The sequence below is a fragment of the Lemur catta genome, chromosome 16 (assembly GCF_020740605.2).
Source record: "Lemur catta isolate mLemCat1 chromosome 16, mLemCat1.pri, whole genome shotgun sequence".
NCBI classification, from domain to species: Eukaryota; Metazoa; Chordata; class Mammalia; order Primates; family Lemuridae; genus Lemur; species Lemur catta.
In genome coordinates this window covers 6,652,580-6,669,632 of record NC_059143.1, presented here as the reverse complement: position 1 = coordinate 6,669,632, position 17,053 = coordinate 6,652,580, and the positions used below count along the sequence as shown (strand labels likewise).

Below are 17,053 nucleotides of genomic sequence, written 5' to 3'. Positions count from 1 at the left end.
AGGGAGAAAAACAGAGGATAGGCAATAGTTATACAAATAATAGAAGAAAACTTTTCTGAGCTGAAAAAAGCCTGAGACTATCAGTTGTGAAGCTCACTGAGCTCCAGATGGGTTGATGAAAACAGACATGCATACCTCTAGACATACAGTGATTAAATTCCTTAGCTCTGAATGTAACAGGTTACCTGCAAACAGTGCCACATTGGCATTGAATTTCTAACTTGTAACAGTGAAAGACCAGACTGCTGAAAAAAAAGAGCTGCAACATAAGAATCGTGTACCTGACTAAGGTATTATTCATACTAACATGTATATTTTCTTACAATTTTAAAAAAGAAATAATGGAACAATAAGCCAACAACTTACAAAGTGGTTATTTAATAAGGGAAGAGTTAAAAAGGGAGGTATGTGAATTGTTACTATCTTTTCAAAACTAGTCTGGCAACAGCTAACAAAATACAAGAGCCCTTATTCATTTTAGAGATACGTACTGAAATATGTATGTATGAAATGATAGGATATGAATGGGATCTGCTTCAGAATGTTACAAGGATGGGTAAATAGACTTGTAAATTGGTCAAAGATTGATGGTTCCTTACTGTAGCTGAGACAGAATTGTTGATAACTTCAACATTCTTTTTTGTAAGTGCAGAATTTACCATCACAAACATGTTCTTAAAAATACTTATTCTCACTTCTGGGAATATCTCGTGTTTATTACAGCACACTTTTTAGAGGCAAAAACACCATATAACCATCACTAGGGGACTGGCTGAATAAATCAAGGTATAAGCACACCATGGACTTTTACACAGCTGTGAAAAAGGATGTCAGTGCTGTTGTTGGAGTTGCAGTTACTTGTAGAGATTTTCATAAGACATTGTTGAATAGAAAAATGAAAATGAATAGTTATATCTCAGTGTTTTTAAAACCTATTTATGTTTTTGTTCATATGTTTGTGTAAAATTTTATGAGCATGAACCAAAATCTGGAAGGAGGTATACCGGGCTGCTAATGAGACATGTGTTGAGGGGGGCTAGTGGCAGAGAAGGTAATGATTTGGGCTGAAGGAAAGGAAGTTGAAGTAGAGCTGGACACAATTGTTGTATTAATATTTTTGTTTTGTTTTGAGACAGAGTCTCGCTCTGTTGCCCAGGCTAGAGTGCAGTGAGGCATCATCGTAGCTCACTGCAACCTCCAACTTCTGGCTCAAGCGATCCTTCTGCCTCAGCCTCCCAAGTAGCTGCAACTATTGGTGCGTGCCACTGCACCCAGCTGATTTTTCTATTTTTAGTGTTATTGTACATATAAATACATAAGACTCTCAACAAAATCTTCTCTCGCGCTGCCTTCCTGTTTATTTAATCCTCTATGCCCTTCCTGTCACAACAAAGCTTCTTTGGGTATGTTGTAGACTGACTCTGCTCCATGGAACCTCTTTTTGCTAGGTCACACGTGATCTCACTGCTAGATCCCTGAGCTGTATTTTAGTCCTTATTCTTTGAAACTCTGTAAAATTTGATAGTGACCATGTTCCTCCTCAAATTCTCTTGCCTTTGTTTCTGGGACATAATTCTGTTTGGCTTTCATTCAGTTTCCCAGACTGTTCCATCTCAGTTTCCTTCTGGAATCTTGTCTTTTTATCTTCCACATTTCCTTCCCATACACCCTTGTGTCGGTTTTCCCAAAAATTTTACTTTCTGAACCCTATTCTTGTGGTACATACTCTCCCAAATGTCACTCACAGTTTTAGCCATTTATTTGGTGAGGACTTTCAAATATATCTATCTCAGACCTTTCTCTTAAGCTTCACACTTATTTGACTGCCCTCTGGATATTACCACTTAGATTTCCTCACAGAAATCTCAAAAATGAGCATACCCAAATGGAACTTTTTCCCCTATTTACATACATCATCTTATTTTTCTTAATTAATGGTAACTTCATTCATTTGTGTATTTGTCATGTATTTGGAAGTCATCCTAAACTCTTACTCCTCCTCTTCCTTCAGCTCAACTATTCAGTAACTATTTTTGAGTACTCATTATGTGTTAGACATTGTTTAAGCACTGGGGATAGAGCTGATTAGGAAAATAGAGATACTAACATAGTCATCCATTAATCCTGGCCAAGTTCTACTTTCATAATATTTCTAAGTCCATCTACCAGTTAACAAGCTGAAAGTCCTTTGAACATCTTTGTGGTGTGTAGAATCAAGATTATAATAGCTATTCTCCAGAAGTAGAGGGATAGAAAAAAAGAGAAAACAAAAAAAGATTGTAATAGCTGAAATTGCACTGGCTTCCATGAGAAATTAAGAAAATACAATTTCAAAAATAGAAAGTTTTTTTATATGGTATGTTAATTCTATTTATTATGGCTACAAAATCTTTAATTTTGATCTCTTCAGAAAACTGTAGCTGTGAAAATCAGTTTTTATTACAAACTTTCTATATAAACTTGCCATTAGAAAGAAGTGTTCCAACAAATTTTCCCACAAAAGATGTTTTCTTTGAATTTACAAGTTTAATTAGAGCAGAACACATCTAGAACCTTTTTGATTTTTCAGTGATCTTGACTGTTTCATGTGTTCATCAGCTATGTATTGATTTTTCAGAATATTTATTTTCCACATGGTGAATGTGCCTGAATTATTGCTTGATCAAAGTCCCTCAAGAAATGATGCAAAAATCATCAGTAAGTATCATACAAAGATTTTGGAGTTGCTGGAAAAAACTGATGAAAATACCCAAAATTTATTACTTAATTTACATGAGGTCCTTGTTAGACTTAATTTTACCAAACTTCAGACAATAAAATTCAGAACATAATAATATTTAATCAAGAATTAATTTAACTGCCCATAGATGTTTTTATATTGAAGCTTGATAGCATTGTTGTTGATCTGATACAGCATGTCATCCATGTGACAGATACACTTTAAGTGTTGTAAAGCTAGAGAATAGCTAAAACTATGAATTTTGGAACTTAATAAATTTGGAGTAAATAAAAGTGGCTCATTCCATTAAGCATTGTGCTTTACGCCAGTGCTATTCAGAGTAGCCGTTCCATAAACTGTTACCAGTCCTCCAGATGAGGAACTTGTGTTAGAATGTAAATCAGTGTATTGCTTTCTTCGTCAAAGAGGAAGAAATAGCATGGAAAAATATCAGCTGAAATAAACAGTGTGCTTGGTGACGTAATTGATTTCCACTTTTGCTACAAGCTCCTTATTTCATTACTGATGAGTAATGAACAATTTGCAGACCAGCCTCACTTCATGGATCACACTTTGTGTAACAGTTTTATGTTGTGCATATCAGACATTTATGATATTGTTGCAGGAATACATGTCCTGGTTAATATAGATTATTTGTATATAAATGTGTGGCACTTTCAAATTTGCATAATTCTTTGGCCTTTTCCCCCCTAATTTCTGCCTTTTTCCCCCACAATCTAGTTCAACGTTACCTTCCTATACAGAAATTCTATCTAGTAATAATGTTTGCTACAAGTAATTGGTTCTTGCTACCATGCTGAGAACTCAGTCATATTCAGGAGCCAGATCTTTCTCATAAACCATAATTATGGTAATGGGAAGTAGGTAGCTCTGTGTGAGTGCCCCCTCATTACTTCTCTGATGCTCGTTAAATTGCGAAAGCAGAGATTTCGTTAACTTTGCCAGACACTGGTTTCATTACTTAAATAGAGTGCCCTGTGGACAAGTTTTAAAATGCCAGTCATTGTCAAAAGAACTATTTACCTTACCTTACTTTGCCAATAATCTGGCTTTATTTATTAAACAGGTGCTGTAAACTTTCTGCACTTAGATACTTCAACTTAAGTGAGAAAATGCTCCATTATAGTAAACAGACAAGCTACTTTTAGAGTCTACCGTAAAACAGATTAGGGGACCTTTTGAGAATACAGTGATACATTGTTACCCACTGATGTTTACTTAGCGCATTTCTGTGTCATAAAATACACAAAATGACCAGTACTTTGAAACCTCATTTTCTCAATGTTAAAACAGTAAATTGTACTATTATATTATAAATACATTGTTATAATTTGTGAAACTCATTTCCTCAGTTTTATATTTCAGGAACTATGAAAATATGACTATTGGTACATGCTTATATGGAATTATAACAGTAACTCAAGAGATAAAAAAAAACAATTATTTAAATAAAAATATACCAGAATTTTTTATCCAATGGATTATGTGATGTTAACAGTTTAACCATAGGAAGACACATCACCTTAGGAAGTTTTAAAGCAAACTTTTTAACCTTAGAAGTATAAAAACTACAGGAAGAGGTTATGTAAGGTGTTAAATATATATCAACAAATATGATCATTAGGAATTTAGACTTGATAAAGCATTTTTTATAGACTAAAGGAATTTGCATATTAGTATACTTAGAATTAAAGATTTTTCCATTTAACATGTAAAGTTAAAATGTAAATAGTATTTTTTTCTTCTTCCTTTCCAAATGGCATGTCTTAATAACTTCCATTGTATTTGTTAGATAATAAGGGTGTAGGCCTAGTGCAGAAAATCACAGTCCATTTGTATAACCCAAGAACCTTATTTTATTTTACTAGGACTGTTAGCAACCTCCTTGATAAAGTCTATTTCTGAAGTTGTTGAGTAGCAGTAAGCACAGTGTTTGGGTTCAGCACCTTTTTCACATATCCCTGTGTCAGTGCTCAGAAGAAATGAAGCAGGCGCTTAGATATCTATTAGGTGCAGAGGGCTGAACATACATACAGCATTATAGGCAATGAAGTATTATTTTATTTAATGGCCAATTGACCAATTAAAAGAAATTTTATTATAGCGTTTTGCATGTTCTACCTTTTTCCTCTGCTTTGTAATGTATAATATACATTACACACAGATTTCTGAATTTTAGGTTTTTAAACTTTTTAAAATATATCACCAACTTGCTTCTACCTATATCTTTAGCAAACAAAACACATACAGTTCTTTTTTTGAAAATCAGTAGTTTAAATCAATACAGATTTTTATCATGTGTTTTAATGTGGATTAATTATCTGAGTCTAGTTCCAAAGCCTAAGAATTGTTAATTTCAGGTGGAATGTTTTTTAAAGAAAAATGTCCAATTTTAAGTAGAGGAAAAAAAAGAAAGAAATTATGAATACCTAAATTATTATACACTGTAAAAATTCACTCTTTAGCAGTGTCTGAAGTCAAAATATCTTTGACTTGCTCATATATATATCAGAAAAGTTAATGGGAAATTGGCTGCAGCTGCAGTATTCCTTGGATGGCTTTAAAATTAATATCTTTAAAGTTTATGGATCATAAAACAATAGTCTGTTAAATTCCTTTCTTTGAAATTCACATAAATATAGTAGTCAAATTTCAAGTGTATTTGCCCAAAAAAGGTAAAATTATTTATTACAAATACCAAAGCTAGTAGGTTTTTTGTTTAAAATGTTAGCTTGATGATTTTCCTTAAAAACCAAATTTTTACTAGTGCCTAGCAACTTAAAGTGAGTCTGTCACATAATTATAGTAGTGAGATGTTGCTGAATATTTAAAACTATCAAGGATACATTTGGGCAGAACACTAAAAAAAGACCTTTGTCTTAAAATATTAATTATGTATGCATACATTTAAATGAGTTCAGTTTTAGCTCTATCATCCTATCTGGAGAAAAATGTTTTATGTAGTCATGGTTAAAAGGACCTCCATGTAATATATATATTTCATGATGGACTAGCTGAGACTGGGTGATTTTCTCAGTTTCCTTTAGTGACGTCAAAATTTTTGTAGTGATATAAGTCCTATTTTCAGAGGAAAAAAATCTTGATTATTCTTTATAGAATCCATTTCTTATGTTACTGATAATTTAGTAGAAAGGAATTGTGTGATGACTAATTGAGGGAACATATACAGTGCTGTGGTACCTGATTTTATTTCTTATGTAGATTTTGCTTTTAGGTTTAGTATTTTCAGCTGTTGATTATATTCTCTTCCCTCCCCAGCTCACCCCTAAATTCTTAACTGTAATTCTCTTACTAATATATATTACTATAGGAATAACAGTGAAAATAAGTCCTCATCTAGCATACTTATTTCTAGATAGACATATGACTACTTTTCTCCTATAAAGTAGAATTAAAACATCTAACCTTTACTTCGGAGAATTGAGATTTAAAAATGGAAATTTGGAAAAGACTTTATAAAATTACCTACGATTTTATTTTCCTGTCTCTAAACTACATTTCTCAATGAATTTGGGGATGTAAAAGCTGTAAAAATTTGTTTCCTAAAATGCCAGGTATATTTCTCTAATGCAACTTGTTTGGCTAAGTAACATAAATAACAGTTACATTTATGTAATCCTTAAATATATTAGTTTTGGTTAGTGAACTATTCCATAACAAAGGAACTACTCAATAGGAGACAGGAGAGGCCTGCTGCAGTTGTGAAACATTCCTCCCCGTGAGGCCCCAGAGAATCTCTTAAACTCCACAGTCAACTTGTTCAGGGAACAGACTCAGCCAGAAGACTCAGATTAGAAATAACCACAGATCACTCACTACAAATAGGCTTCTCACTCAGAGGAGACTCTCCACAAAACTGCTGAAGAAATGAGTTTTTCCCTTTATCAATATGAGAGGAAATCAGGAAATTTGAGGAAAATCAGCTGAATCAAAGATAAAAAGGGCCAAGATGAACAAACACAACACTTGATCCTGGAGAATGTAAATAATGTAGGAAGCAGAGGGTAAGTTCTCAGTATCCTTGGAGCTTACAGAGAGGAGTGGATCCACTAACCGTAACAGCAAAAGCTGCTGTGAAAGAGAGTAATCAGAGACCAAGAAAGTTCTTGGAATTCAAGATACATATGATTACTAAAGTAAATATTCTATAAAAGACTAAAAAATAGGCTTTGCTGAAGATCTGAATTGAGATCTAAGAAAAGGCAACATATGAAAAATATAGAAAACAGAGTTGTTGAAAATAAGAGAAAAATGGCTTAAAAATACCCAGGACACTTAAAAGCTAATGTTGAGAAGAAAATATTTTTTTAAATTGAAGAAAGTGTCTCTTAACTGAAGAAAGACTTAAATGTTTTGGTCAAAGGGGAATTTATTTTAAACCTAGAATTCCATTCCCAGTCATCATTCAGGCTAAAGAAAAACATCCTTGGACATACTTTCTATGCCCTTGTGGAAAAAATTATTCAAATATATTACTTTTTGGTGACACAAAGTACAAGTCTAAAAGACATGAAGACTAACCCAGAATTTTGATGAAAAATTCTAGAATGCCAGCAATGAACAGTTGGTATATTTTAGAACAAAATATCAGAGAACTTTGTGAAGAATGTTATCAAGAAAAGAATAGCTCCTAATACACATATATGAATTAGATTCTAAGAGTTCACTGTGTCATGCTATTGATGATATGAAGGCATTTTCCTGAGGAACAAGGAAGAAAAGCAAAAACTCCAGGGAAAATAAGCCATATGAACATGGGCTAAATATGAAGAAGGTTAAAATATAGAATGATACTAGACTGCTCCTGGAGTGTAAGCATGCTTTCTGAAATGACGGTATTAGGTCAGGTCATTTAAAAGGGCCAGGAGGACAGGCCTGAGGTTTAGAAGTTCTTTTCACTTTATTATTTCTAAGTTAGTTAAATAAAATCAGAAGTAATACTTTTAAGTAGCTAAAAAGAAAAAGAATAGATAGTAGGGTTCTTTGTTGGGTGGCTTTTATCCTCTTCTTTACCCATTGCCATTTTCCTGGTTTTCTAACATGAAGTTTTACTTTTATAAAGAAGAATAAATATTATTTTAAAATGAATGAAAAAAAATCACCGAAGTACAGCTTAGGACTTTTTTTTGCACCAGCCAATCTGAATAAAAATGGCATATAAACAAATACCATTCCAAATGTAAATAGTTTTTTCTTAGTAGTATTCTTAGTGTTAAAAGAATACTTAATTCTAGTTGAATACATTACACACACAAAAAAGAGAAAACTTTTGACATAGGGATTTTGTCAACGGAAATCATTTTTTCTACTCTGCTCTCTATCTAGCTATATTAATTATAAGAGCTCAGATTTTAGCACTCCTAGACTATCTGGGTCTCTCTGTAAAATTAGAGATCCCCTGGCTCTCTAATCTTGGGCACATTAGTTAACCTGTGTGTGCTCAGGTTCCAGTTGTAAAATAGGAATAACAGTACATACCTCATGGAGTTGTGGTAAGGGTTAAATGAGTTAATATATAAAGAAAGGCACATAGAATATTGACTGACATAGAATTAGCACTTGATAAATATTAGCTTTAAAAATAGTGAAAATCTGGCTACTCTCTGTTGCTCCGAGAGATAGCTGCTGCCCCATGGGACAGCCTCCTTTTGTTTCTTTTCTTACTTTAATAAACTTGTTTTTGGTTTACAAAAAAATTTTCACAAAAGTGAAAAATCTGAGTTACCACGTCTAGACATTTATTTAAAGTATCTAGAACCATACTTTATGTGATATTGCAGCCTTACAATCTTTAAAATTAAAATGTCATTTGTATTTGCCATTATGGAGATACGAAATCTAATCCAAGTTCACTAGTTTATAATCATTTAAGGTAGGCAAGGCATGGCTTTTTTTCTTTATAAGCTGTATTAATAGTCATGAATGAGGTGTTTTATCCTATTTTTCATGAGATATGTAAATCAAGATATTTATGTCTTAAATATGAATCTCTCAAGTAATAGACCATTATCAAGTCCATATTTGAAATTCAATTTTAATCTCAGTTGAATGTGTTAATAGTATTGTTATTTTTTATTCAAAACACGTAAATTAATAACAGTCAATCTCATTTAAAATAATTTATTCTAGAGCCTAGATTTTTGTGGCAGAGTTTTTTTTTTCAATATACTTAATCATGAAATAAAGATAGAAGTAGAAGGAATTCATTTGAATGCTTATGTAAAGGTCACAAAGTATGGCATCATTTTATTGGATATTTGTACAGTTAATCTTGCCTATATTTGGTGCCTTTTGTATACTCATAGTCTCATGGTTGTGAGTACCAGTTTTGGAGTCACAGAAACTTGGGTTGGAAGACCTAGCCCTGCCACTTACTAGCTTTATGATCATGGACAAATTTATTATAAATATTAACATTACATAATAGTAGTGTGGGCATATAAGATGGATATAGAGATGAATGAGGCAATTTATAGACTTGCATAAATACAGTATTCATTTTAACCTTTTACCAAGGCTTTTCAATAAAAAGTTCTCTTCTACTTACTTAGTTGTAGAAACTGTTTTTAAATCATTACATACTTGCATTAAGTTGCAGTTAGCAAATGAAACAAAGTTTATAATATTGTGTACCTGCCTCAATCTCCACTTTTATTTCCTCTTTCTCTTCTTTGAGGAATACTAAAAAATATTTTTACACAAGTGACTATCAATTATGACTAGTACTTTTACATATAAAAGTATAAATTCCATCAAACACTAATACATGAAATAATAGGTAAAAGGAAGTCGTTTCTTGGTTCGCTCTGTTTCTTCTCTCTCCTCACTGACTGCCTATGCCTCCTCCTACCCCATGAAAAGTCTGTATCTACATATGTCCATTGCTCCCTGAAAGACTGGTGATTTTCATTGCCATCATTCTAAAGGACCACATACTTCCCTTGTAGCCCTATAATAAATGAAATAGTGCCTTGGAGTCAGCTTGAATCTTTTTGTCTTCAATCCTACAGTACAGAGTTAAACAAATAAGAAAAGATGTGGGATTGGACTGTGGCCTTTTTAAGTTAACATAAGTGCTTTATTGAATTTGGCAGTATTTGATGTTAAACTTATATATTATTTAAATTATTTTAATTTACATAATACATTCTTCTCTTTTTTCTAGGCAGTGATTAATATTTATCATATGCATGGTATATACTAGACACTTTGCATAAATTAGTTCATTTGATCCTCACAACAGCCCTCTTGAGTATTAATCCTTAATCATAGATTACTGACCTATTAGTGGCAAAGCAAAGATTTGAACCTAGGGCTAATGCCAGAACCTGTGTGCTTTTCCACTATACCAGGCTAATTGTTACTGAGTGTGGGACGTTCAGAGTCAAATGGTCTTCCTATCAGTATATAACTGAAATATGAATTTAGTGTGTGTTTGTTTGATTTAATTACAGCTTCTAAGTGTGCCATGACTAAACTCTTCATCATTGTTTGAACATAACACTTTTTGATGGGCAAAGAGGGTGCTGAAAATGAAATAAATTAGTGGTGATTTGGGGGTGGTTTTTTGCCATAGAGCCTACCATTAACTAATTTAAAATTCTTAGTGAAAGAAGCCGTTTTCATACATAATGTGTTCCTGAAAATGTGCTTATGTGTTACCTGATTTTGTACTCAGAAAATAAAGAAAATTATTAGAACTTTTTAAAATTCAGTATGTATGCTTAGTGTTTTTGGTTTGTTTTATTCTGTACATTGCATAATGTATTGATTATTTAAAACATTTTAAAAATAGAATTTAATTATCAGCAAATTAATGTTTTTACTTTTTTATTACAGAAAATATATATTCAAATATTTACAAAAGTAAAAAGAATAATATTAATAACCCATGTATACCTAAAATTACCCAGTTTTATTAGTTACCACCTTATAGCTAATCTTGTTTTGCCCCTTCTTCAATTTTCCCCCGTTATTTTGGAGTCATTTTATTGGAAAATATTTCAGTAAAATCCCTTAAAATGATAGAGCTGCTTTTTTATTGTGGTTGTAACCATAACACCATTATCATGCCTAGGCTAAATTAATTAATTGATTCTTATTACTTTTAAATATCCAGTTATTCTGAGTTCCAAGTGCCCCATAAAATCATAAGTTTTTGTAAAAACTTGTTCAAAATCAGAATCCAGATATTGCCATATATTGCAATTGGTTAATATGTCTCTGGTTATCTTTTTTTTTTTTTTTTTTTCTGAGACAGAGTCTCACTTTGTTGCCCGGGCTAGAGTGAGTGCTGTGGCGTCAGCCTAGCTCACAGCAACCTCAAACTCCTGGGCTTAAGCAATCCTCCTGCCTCAGCCTCCCGAGTAGCTGGGACTACAGGCATGCGCCACCATGCCCAGCTAATTTTTTCTATATATATTTTTAGTTTTCCAGATAATTTATTTCCATTTTTAGTAGAGACGGGGTCTTGCTCAGGCTGGTCTCGAACTCTTGAGACCTCGAGCGATCCACCGGCCTCGGCCTCCCAGAGGGCTAGGATTACAGGCGTGAGCCACCGCGACCGGCCTCTGGTTATCTTTTAATGTACAGATGTCCCCCTCCTTTCTTTCTTAAGTTCTTGCAGTTTTTTGTTGAAATAACCTGATCATTTGCCTGGTAAATATCCAGGAGTCTGGATTTTGCTTAATGCATCTTCATGGTTTCATTTAAGGCAAATTATGTTTTCAAGTGTTTTCTTCTTGCAATTTCCAATTTTCTCAGTTTGCCTACAGTGATTTCAGTGTTGGGAAGAAAAATTTCCTTGTGGGGATATAATGGTTCTGATCCATTTTCTTAATTTTTGTCAAGGCTGAGGTGAACATTGAACTTCTTTTGAAACACATTTCTAGCACTTAATATTGACATAAACTTGCTGTATAAATTAAAATCATTTATATGCTGATATTGCCTATAATTTTAAAACCTTATTTTTCATTACTAAGTCCTCAAAATGTTAAGATACTGAGGGACTTCATGGCTTTCTCTCTTTGTCTCTCTCTCCCTCTCCCTATACGCACACACACATATACGCACACATACTTAGTATTTCATATGGGTTCTCTAACTTTCATTTTCTTCACAGTTGAACAATCTTCATTTACATGAGCTTCTGGAGACTAAAGATTTTTCCACTTTTATTATATCCAGTAATTCCCTTCTTTATCTTAATTATATCACTAATGTCAGCAGTTTTTCATTTTCATAAAAATACAAACAAAATACAAATAATTATACAAATACTACTATATAAAATTGGTGCCATTGTATAAAATAAACTTTTGTCTGGCAAAAAAAGGTTCAGCAGCTGATGTATAAAAGCACAAGTTCAGTGTAGGAAGATAGGCATGTCAGTGCATAATATGTGAAATGGCAGGCTGTGTGAAAGCTAAAGATGGCTTATGAAGCAAATCAAATAGCAGATCCATGTGCAGGTATTATGGGAAGTAATAGCATGTGGATGAAATGTGGATACCTCTTCAAATTGGAAACATCAGCAATGAGTTAGCCAGACAGTTGTTGCCACCTGGATACTATACAAAATTGTGGAGTGTATAAATTTGTATTAGATGGTTTTCTCTCTTTCTATACTACTCCTACCATACTATAAGCACCCTCAATTAATTTCTTTTTTTTTTTTTGAGACAGAGTCTCACTTTGTTGCCCGGGCTAGAGTGAGTGCCGTGGCGTCAGCCTAGCTCACAGCAACCTCAAACTCCTGGGCTTAAGCGATCCTACTGCCTCAGCCTCCCGAGTAGCTGGGACTACAGGCATGAGCCACCATGCCCGGCTAATTTTTTCTATATATATTTTTAGTTGGCCAGATAATTTATTTCTATTTTTAGTAGAGACGGGGTCTCGCTCAGGCTGGTCTCGAACTCCTGACCTGGAGCGATCCACCCGCCTCGGCCTCCCAGAGGGCTAGGATTACAGGCGTGAGCCACAACGCCCGGCCTAATTTCTTGATGTCTTAATATAGTTGTAGGGCTGGTCACAGGGGCTCATGTCTGTAATCCTAGCACTCTGGGAGGCCAACGGGGGAGGATCTCTTGAGCTCAGTTAGAGATCAGCCTGAGCAAGAGCAAGACGCTGTCTCTACTAAAAATAGAAAAATTAGCTGGGCATGGTGGTGCATCGCTGTAGTCCGAGCCACTCTGGGAGGCTGAGGCAGGAGGATCACTTGAGCCCCAGAGTTTGAGGTTGCTGCAAGCTAGGCTGATGCCACAGCACTGTAGCCCAGGCGACAGAGTGAGACTCTGTCTCCAAAAAAAACCAAAAAAAAAAGTAAAACTCACTATACATTTATTTAATATTAAGTACCTACTTTGTGCTAGGCATTATGAAAGTCTCTAAGTATAGATCACAAATTTATATCTGAAGTGTCTTGTTGAATAATGTAGAAAACAGAAGCAGAAAATTAACAGCTACCTCGTTGGATATTATCTTTCCCTCAGAAGACTCTCAAATTCCATAAATAGGATTTTTTTTCCCTCAGTAACCACACTCACACCCACCCACCCCATCTTCCACCCTACATAAATAAAATGTGAAAGTTTCTCATTCTCTGGGTGGTATAGATGTAGGCAGGTGCTGTTAATAAAGTAGTATACTTTTAAATTTATAGGAAGCTAAATCGTGTGTATGTGTTTGTGTGTCTAAACATTCATCTAGATAATGTCAAATACATTGGTTATATTGAGAAGCAGATAACCTTCCCTTTGCCCCTCGTGTTTTCTGGAAAATGGACAGTATTTGACTTCCCATATCCCAGTGATCAGGATAACATAAAAAATGCACACTTTGTGTAATGGTTCCAAACCAGTGGTGTTTTCAAGAGATGACTGGGAGCTTAACTTTATCTCCTTCCAACTCATTCCAAATAAACATATAATCTAAGTAAATTCCAATGCAAATACACTCTCTAGACAAGTGCCCTTCCCATCATCCCCCCACAACAGATTACTTTTAATCTTGTCCTGTATATAAATTCTTTAACTGCCTCTCTCCCTGGCCACTAATCTAAAATGTCTTCTGGTTAAACAGATGGAAAATAATAAAGAGCAACTGATCATAATCCACATAAATATGCATGGAAGTTTGGGAAACAGAAGTAGTATACCGGTGTGGCTAATGTATACAGCAAGAAACAGTTATACAGGGGAGCAATGTAGGGCACACTATGAAGTCAGACAAAAACACCTGGGCTATCTCCCTTAATAGGTGACCTTGGAAAAGCTACTTAATGGCTCTGTCTACTTGTTTCTTACATGGGGATAATAATAGCTCTTGTAAAGATCAAATATTATTTGCCTAGCAAATGATAGGGCTTAATAAATGGTGGTAGTAGTAGAGATGGTGTCCAGATTTTGGAAAGTCTTATACCATCTCTGGAGTTTTTATGTTACTCTACACTGGGGCCCCTCAGATAACAGACGTAATATGATCTACAGTGCTGGGAACATTGTGGTTTAAGGTAGTTACTGATCTAGGCAAGAAATGATGAGAACTAGAACTGGGACAGTAGTAGTGGGGAGAGAAGATGGATTTAAAAGATAGTCCAGAGATTGAAACTTTGAATTTGGAGGTTGAAGAATTGAGACAGAGTTGAAATGACACTGAGATTTTTTATTTGAATAACCAGATTGGTTGTTTCACCATACAGGGAGGGAATACTGGCTTTAAGCAGCAAGAGGAAGCAGTGGTGGAAGGGAAAGTAATGAGTTCAGTATTTTCAATCTTGATTTTGGAAGTAGTTGAAAGAAGTCCAGGAAGTTCCAGGTTAGTCATTTGAATTTCAGAGCAAAGGTGGGAAGTAGAGACCTGGTCTTCACTGTAAGCTCTTTAAGGTTAAAGTCATGGTATATTTAATTTTGTGTCACCACCACCCACTCCTGAAATATATGTGGCACAAATAGAATAATTGTTTTCTAAAAACATGTAATTAATGCAATTCACATATTTTTAAAAGCCCATCTTCTGTTGACTTTCTCATTAGGCACGTGAAATGTAATTACTTTATCAGATGTCAACATGAAAATAGATGGCATCTGTCAAAGCCTCTCTGTTACTTTGGAGAGGTTTTTAGGAGAGATTTACATGTATACCAGTATCTCCCTACATTGGTCGCATCTCCATTTGGTTGCTGCTCCATTTGGATACCATACAGAAAAGATGGAAATTTATGGTAGGCTAAGTAGAAAAAAAGTCAAGCCTAAGCATAATTAGAGAACTCAAATAACATTTTCACCATTCTTTAAATGTCACCAGTCTTAGTTGCAAATATCTGAACTTGCCTTGAGATGTACAAGAGCAACTTTCAAATGTATTTAAGTATATTTAGCCTGGGCAACATTGTGAGACCTCATCTCTTAAAAAAAAATAAGCAAAAATTAGGCATGGTGGCATGAACTTGTAGTCCCAGCTACTCAAGAGGCCCAGGCAGGAGGATTGGATGAGCCCAGGAGACTGCAGTGAGCTATGACCCTACATTTCACTCCAGCCTGGGTGACACAGTGAGGTCTTGTCTATCTAAAAATAAATAAATAGAGCTTAATTTATTACTTTTTCATGGAGAAAAATGCTTTAATAAAAATTTCAATGTTTTAACAATTGCTTAACCTTTCTGTTTCTCATTTTCCTTCCTAGTTTCCCAAATAGAGAATAAACTGAAATGATAAACATTGAATTTTTTAAAGGAGTGTTTTTGTCATAAATATCTAAAATGTTTTAAATACAGGTTCAAATTTAGTGATTAGATAGATATCAGAGACTAAAAAAATGGAATAAAATGGAAAATAACTTAGTATAATGATAACCCTGGCCTTTTTTGACTTACAGGAGTTTGAGGATTTGGAGGTTTGGAGTGATTTTTTTCACTATAACAGTCATCTACTAAGAAAGGCAAAACAAACCTTTTTTGAAAATTTACTATCCCATTAGTATCCAGGACCAAGTTGATCTATGTTCCTGAGTCGTTAAAGTAAATGAAAAAATTGGAGGCTGCTTAAGGAAGCAAAGGGTCTGCCGGGGTTCAAGAAAATGGTGTCATGGAGGTAGTGGTTTTTGCTGAGGTCCCCAGCCTCTCTGCAAGCAGCACAGGGTCGTTGCAGATAGTACTGAGAAAATAGTGTGCAGAGGGGTGGGCCTGTTGGGCATGTGTGACTTGGCACCCAGAGCCAAGTGACAGTTCACCTGTGGACTCATCATGGACATTAATGTCAGGCTAAGTTATTTACTTTAGAATTTATATTCTTTCCTTTTAAAAAAGTGGGAATCTTGTAAAAAAAACTGCTAGAAAAAAGGTATATCTGCATTGGAGAGCATTGCTTCAAGTTGATGAATCAGAAGCACAAATGACAGATAACGCATCTCTCAGTGTATACATACGTGTATAACTCCCTTAAGAGAATTTTCATTGAACCTCTAATGCCTTTGTTCAAAACTGGTAAGCACTGTGCTATAACGTTAAGTGAAACATACATAAGATAATATGTGTAGTATAATTGAAGTAATATAATAATATGCATAGGCATAAAAAGACTGGAAGAAAACAGACTGAAGAAATTGTAAAGTCACATTACACAGAAGGAAATATAAACACGTGGAAAAATAAGCCACACCAGTAATCAAAAAAATCAAACCAAATAGTGGTACTATTTTATACCTATTAGTGAATTTAAAAAAAAAAAAATTTCTAATGCTAAAAGTAACACATCTTTTGTGCTAGGAATTTGGAAAATAGAGAAAAGCTTAAAGGAGAAAATAAAAATCATCCACAAAATTTCTCTAACCAGAGTTTACTATGATACATTTTGATATATTTCCTTTGTTTCCCCCACACACACACACACAATGCACTGCTGTTTCTGAGTAATAACGTGTATTAACGTTTTTCTACATGATTAAATGTAATTAAATGGAGAGTATTTTTAACATATATATGAGCATTTATAATTTCAAAAATGAGTTTTTTTATACTATGTATGTCAGAATAACTATATCACTCTTTGACACTTTTTAGGGACTCCTGTGTCTCAATTTTATTATTTTTTTTAGCTGGGGAAATCTGTGGAGTGTTTATTTTGAGGTTTTTGGGGGGTTGGCGTTTTTTCCCCGAATATTAGGGGGATACAAATGTTTTAGCTACATGAATCGCTTTTGTACAGTTTGAGTCAGTTATAAGTGTGCCCTTCACCACTTTGTAATGACACTATCTTAGAACATTCCCACATCTTCTCCAAAAAAGATTGTGAT

At 34.2% G+C, this 17,053-nt stretch overlaps 1 protein-coding gene across 11 annotated transcripts in view; it reads left to right on the top strand.

The window, feature by feature from the left end:
- ANKRD12 (ankyrin repeat domain 12) overlaps nucleotides 1-17,053 on the top strand; it is a 113,979-nt gene that overhangs the window by 72,264 nt on the left and 24,662 nt on the right. Inside the window, exons 1-2 of one of the 11 annotated variants that reach the window (XM_045527259.1) lie at nucleotides 1,231-1,255; nucleotides 2,618-2,697. The exons of 9 other annotated variants lie outside the window; for them this stretch is intronic. In XM_045527259.1, coding sequence (XP_045383215.1) covers nucleotides 2,634-2,697 — 64 coding nt within the window. In that variant the 5' untranslated portion in view covers nucleotides 1,231-1,255; nucleotides 2,618-2,633. Of the gene's footprint in view, nucleotides 1-1,230; nucleotides 1,256-2,617; nucleotides 2,698-17,053 lie in introns of those variants that run through there. One more of the 11 variants, XM_045527258.1, reaches the window with a different exon arrangement.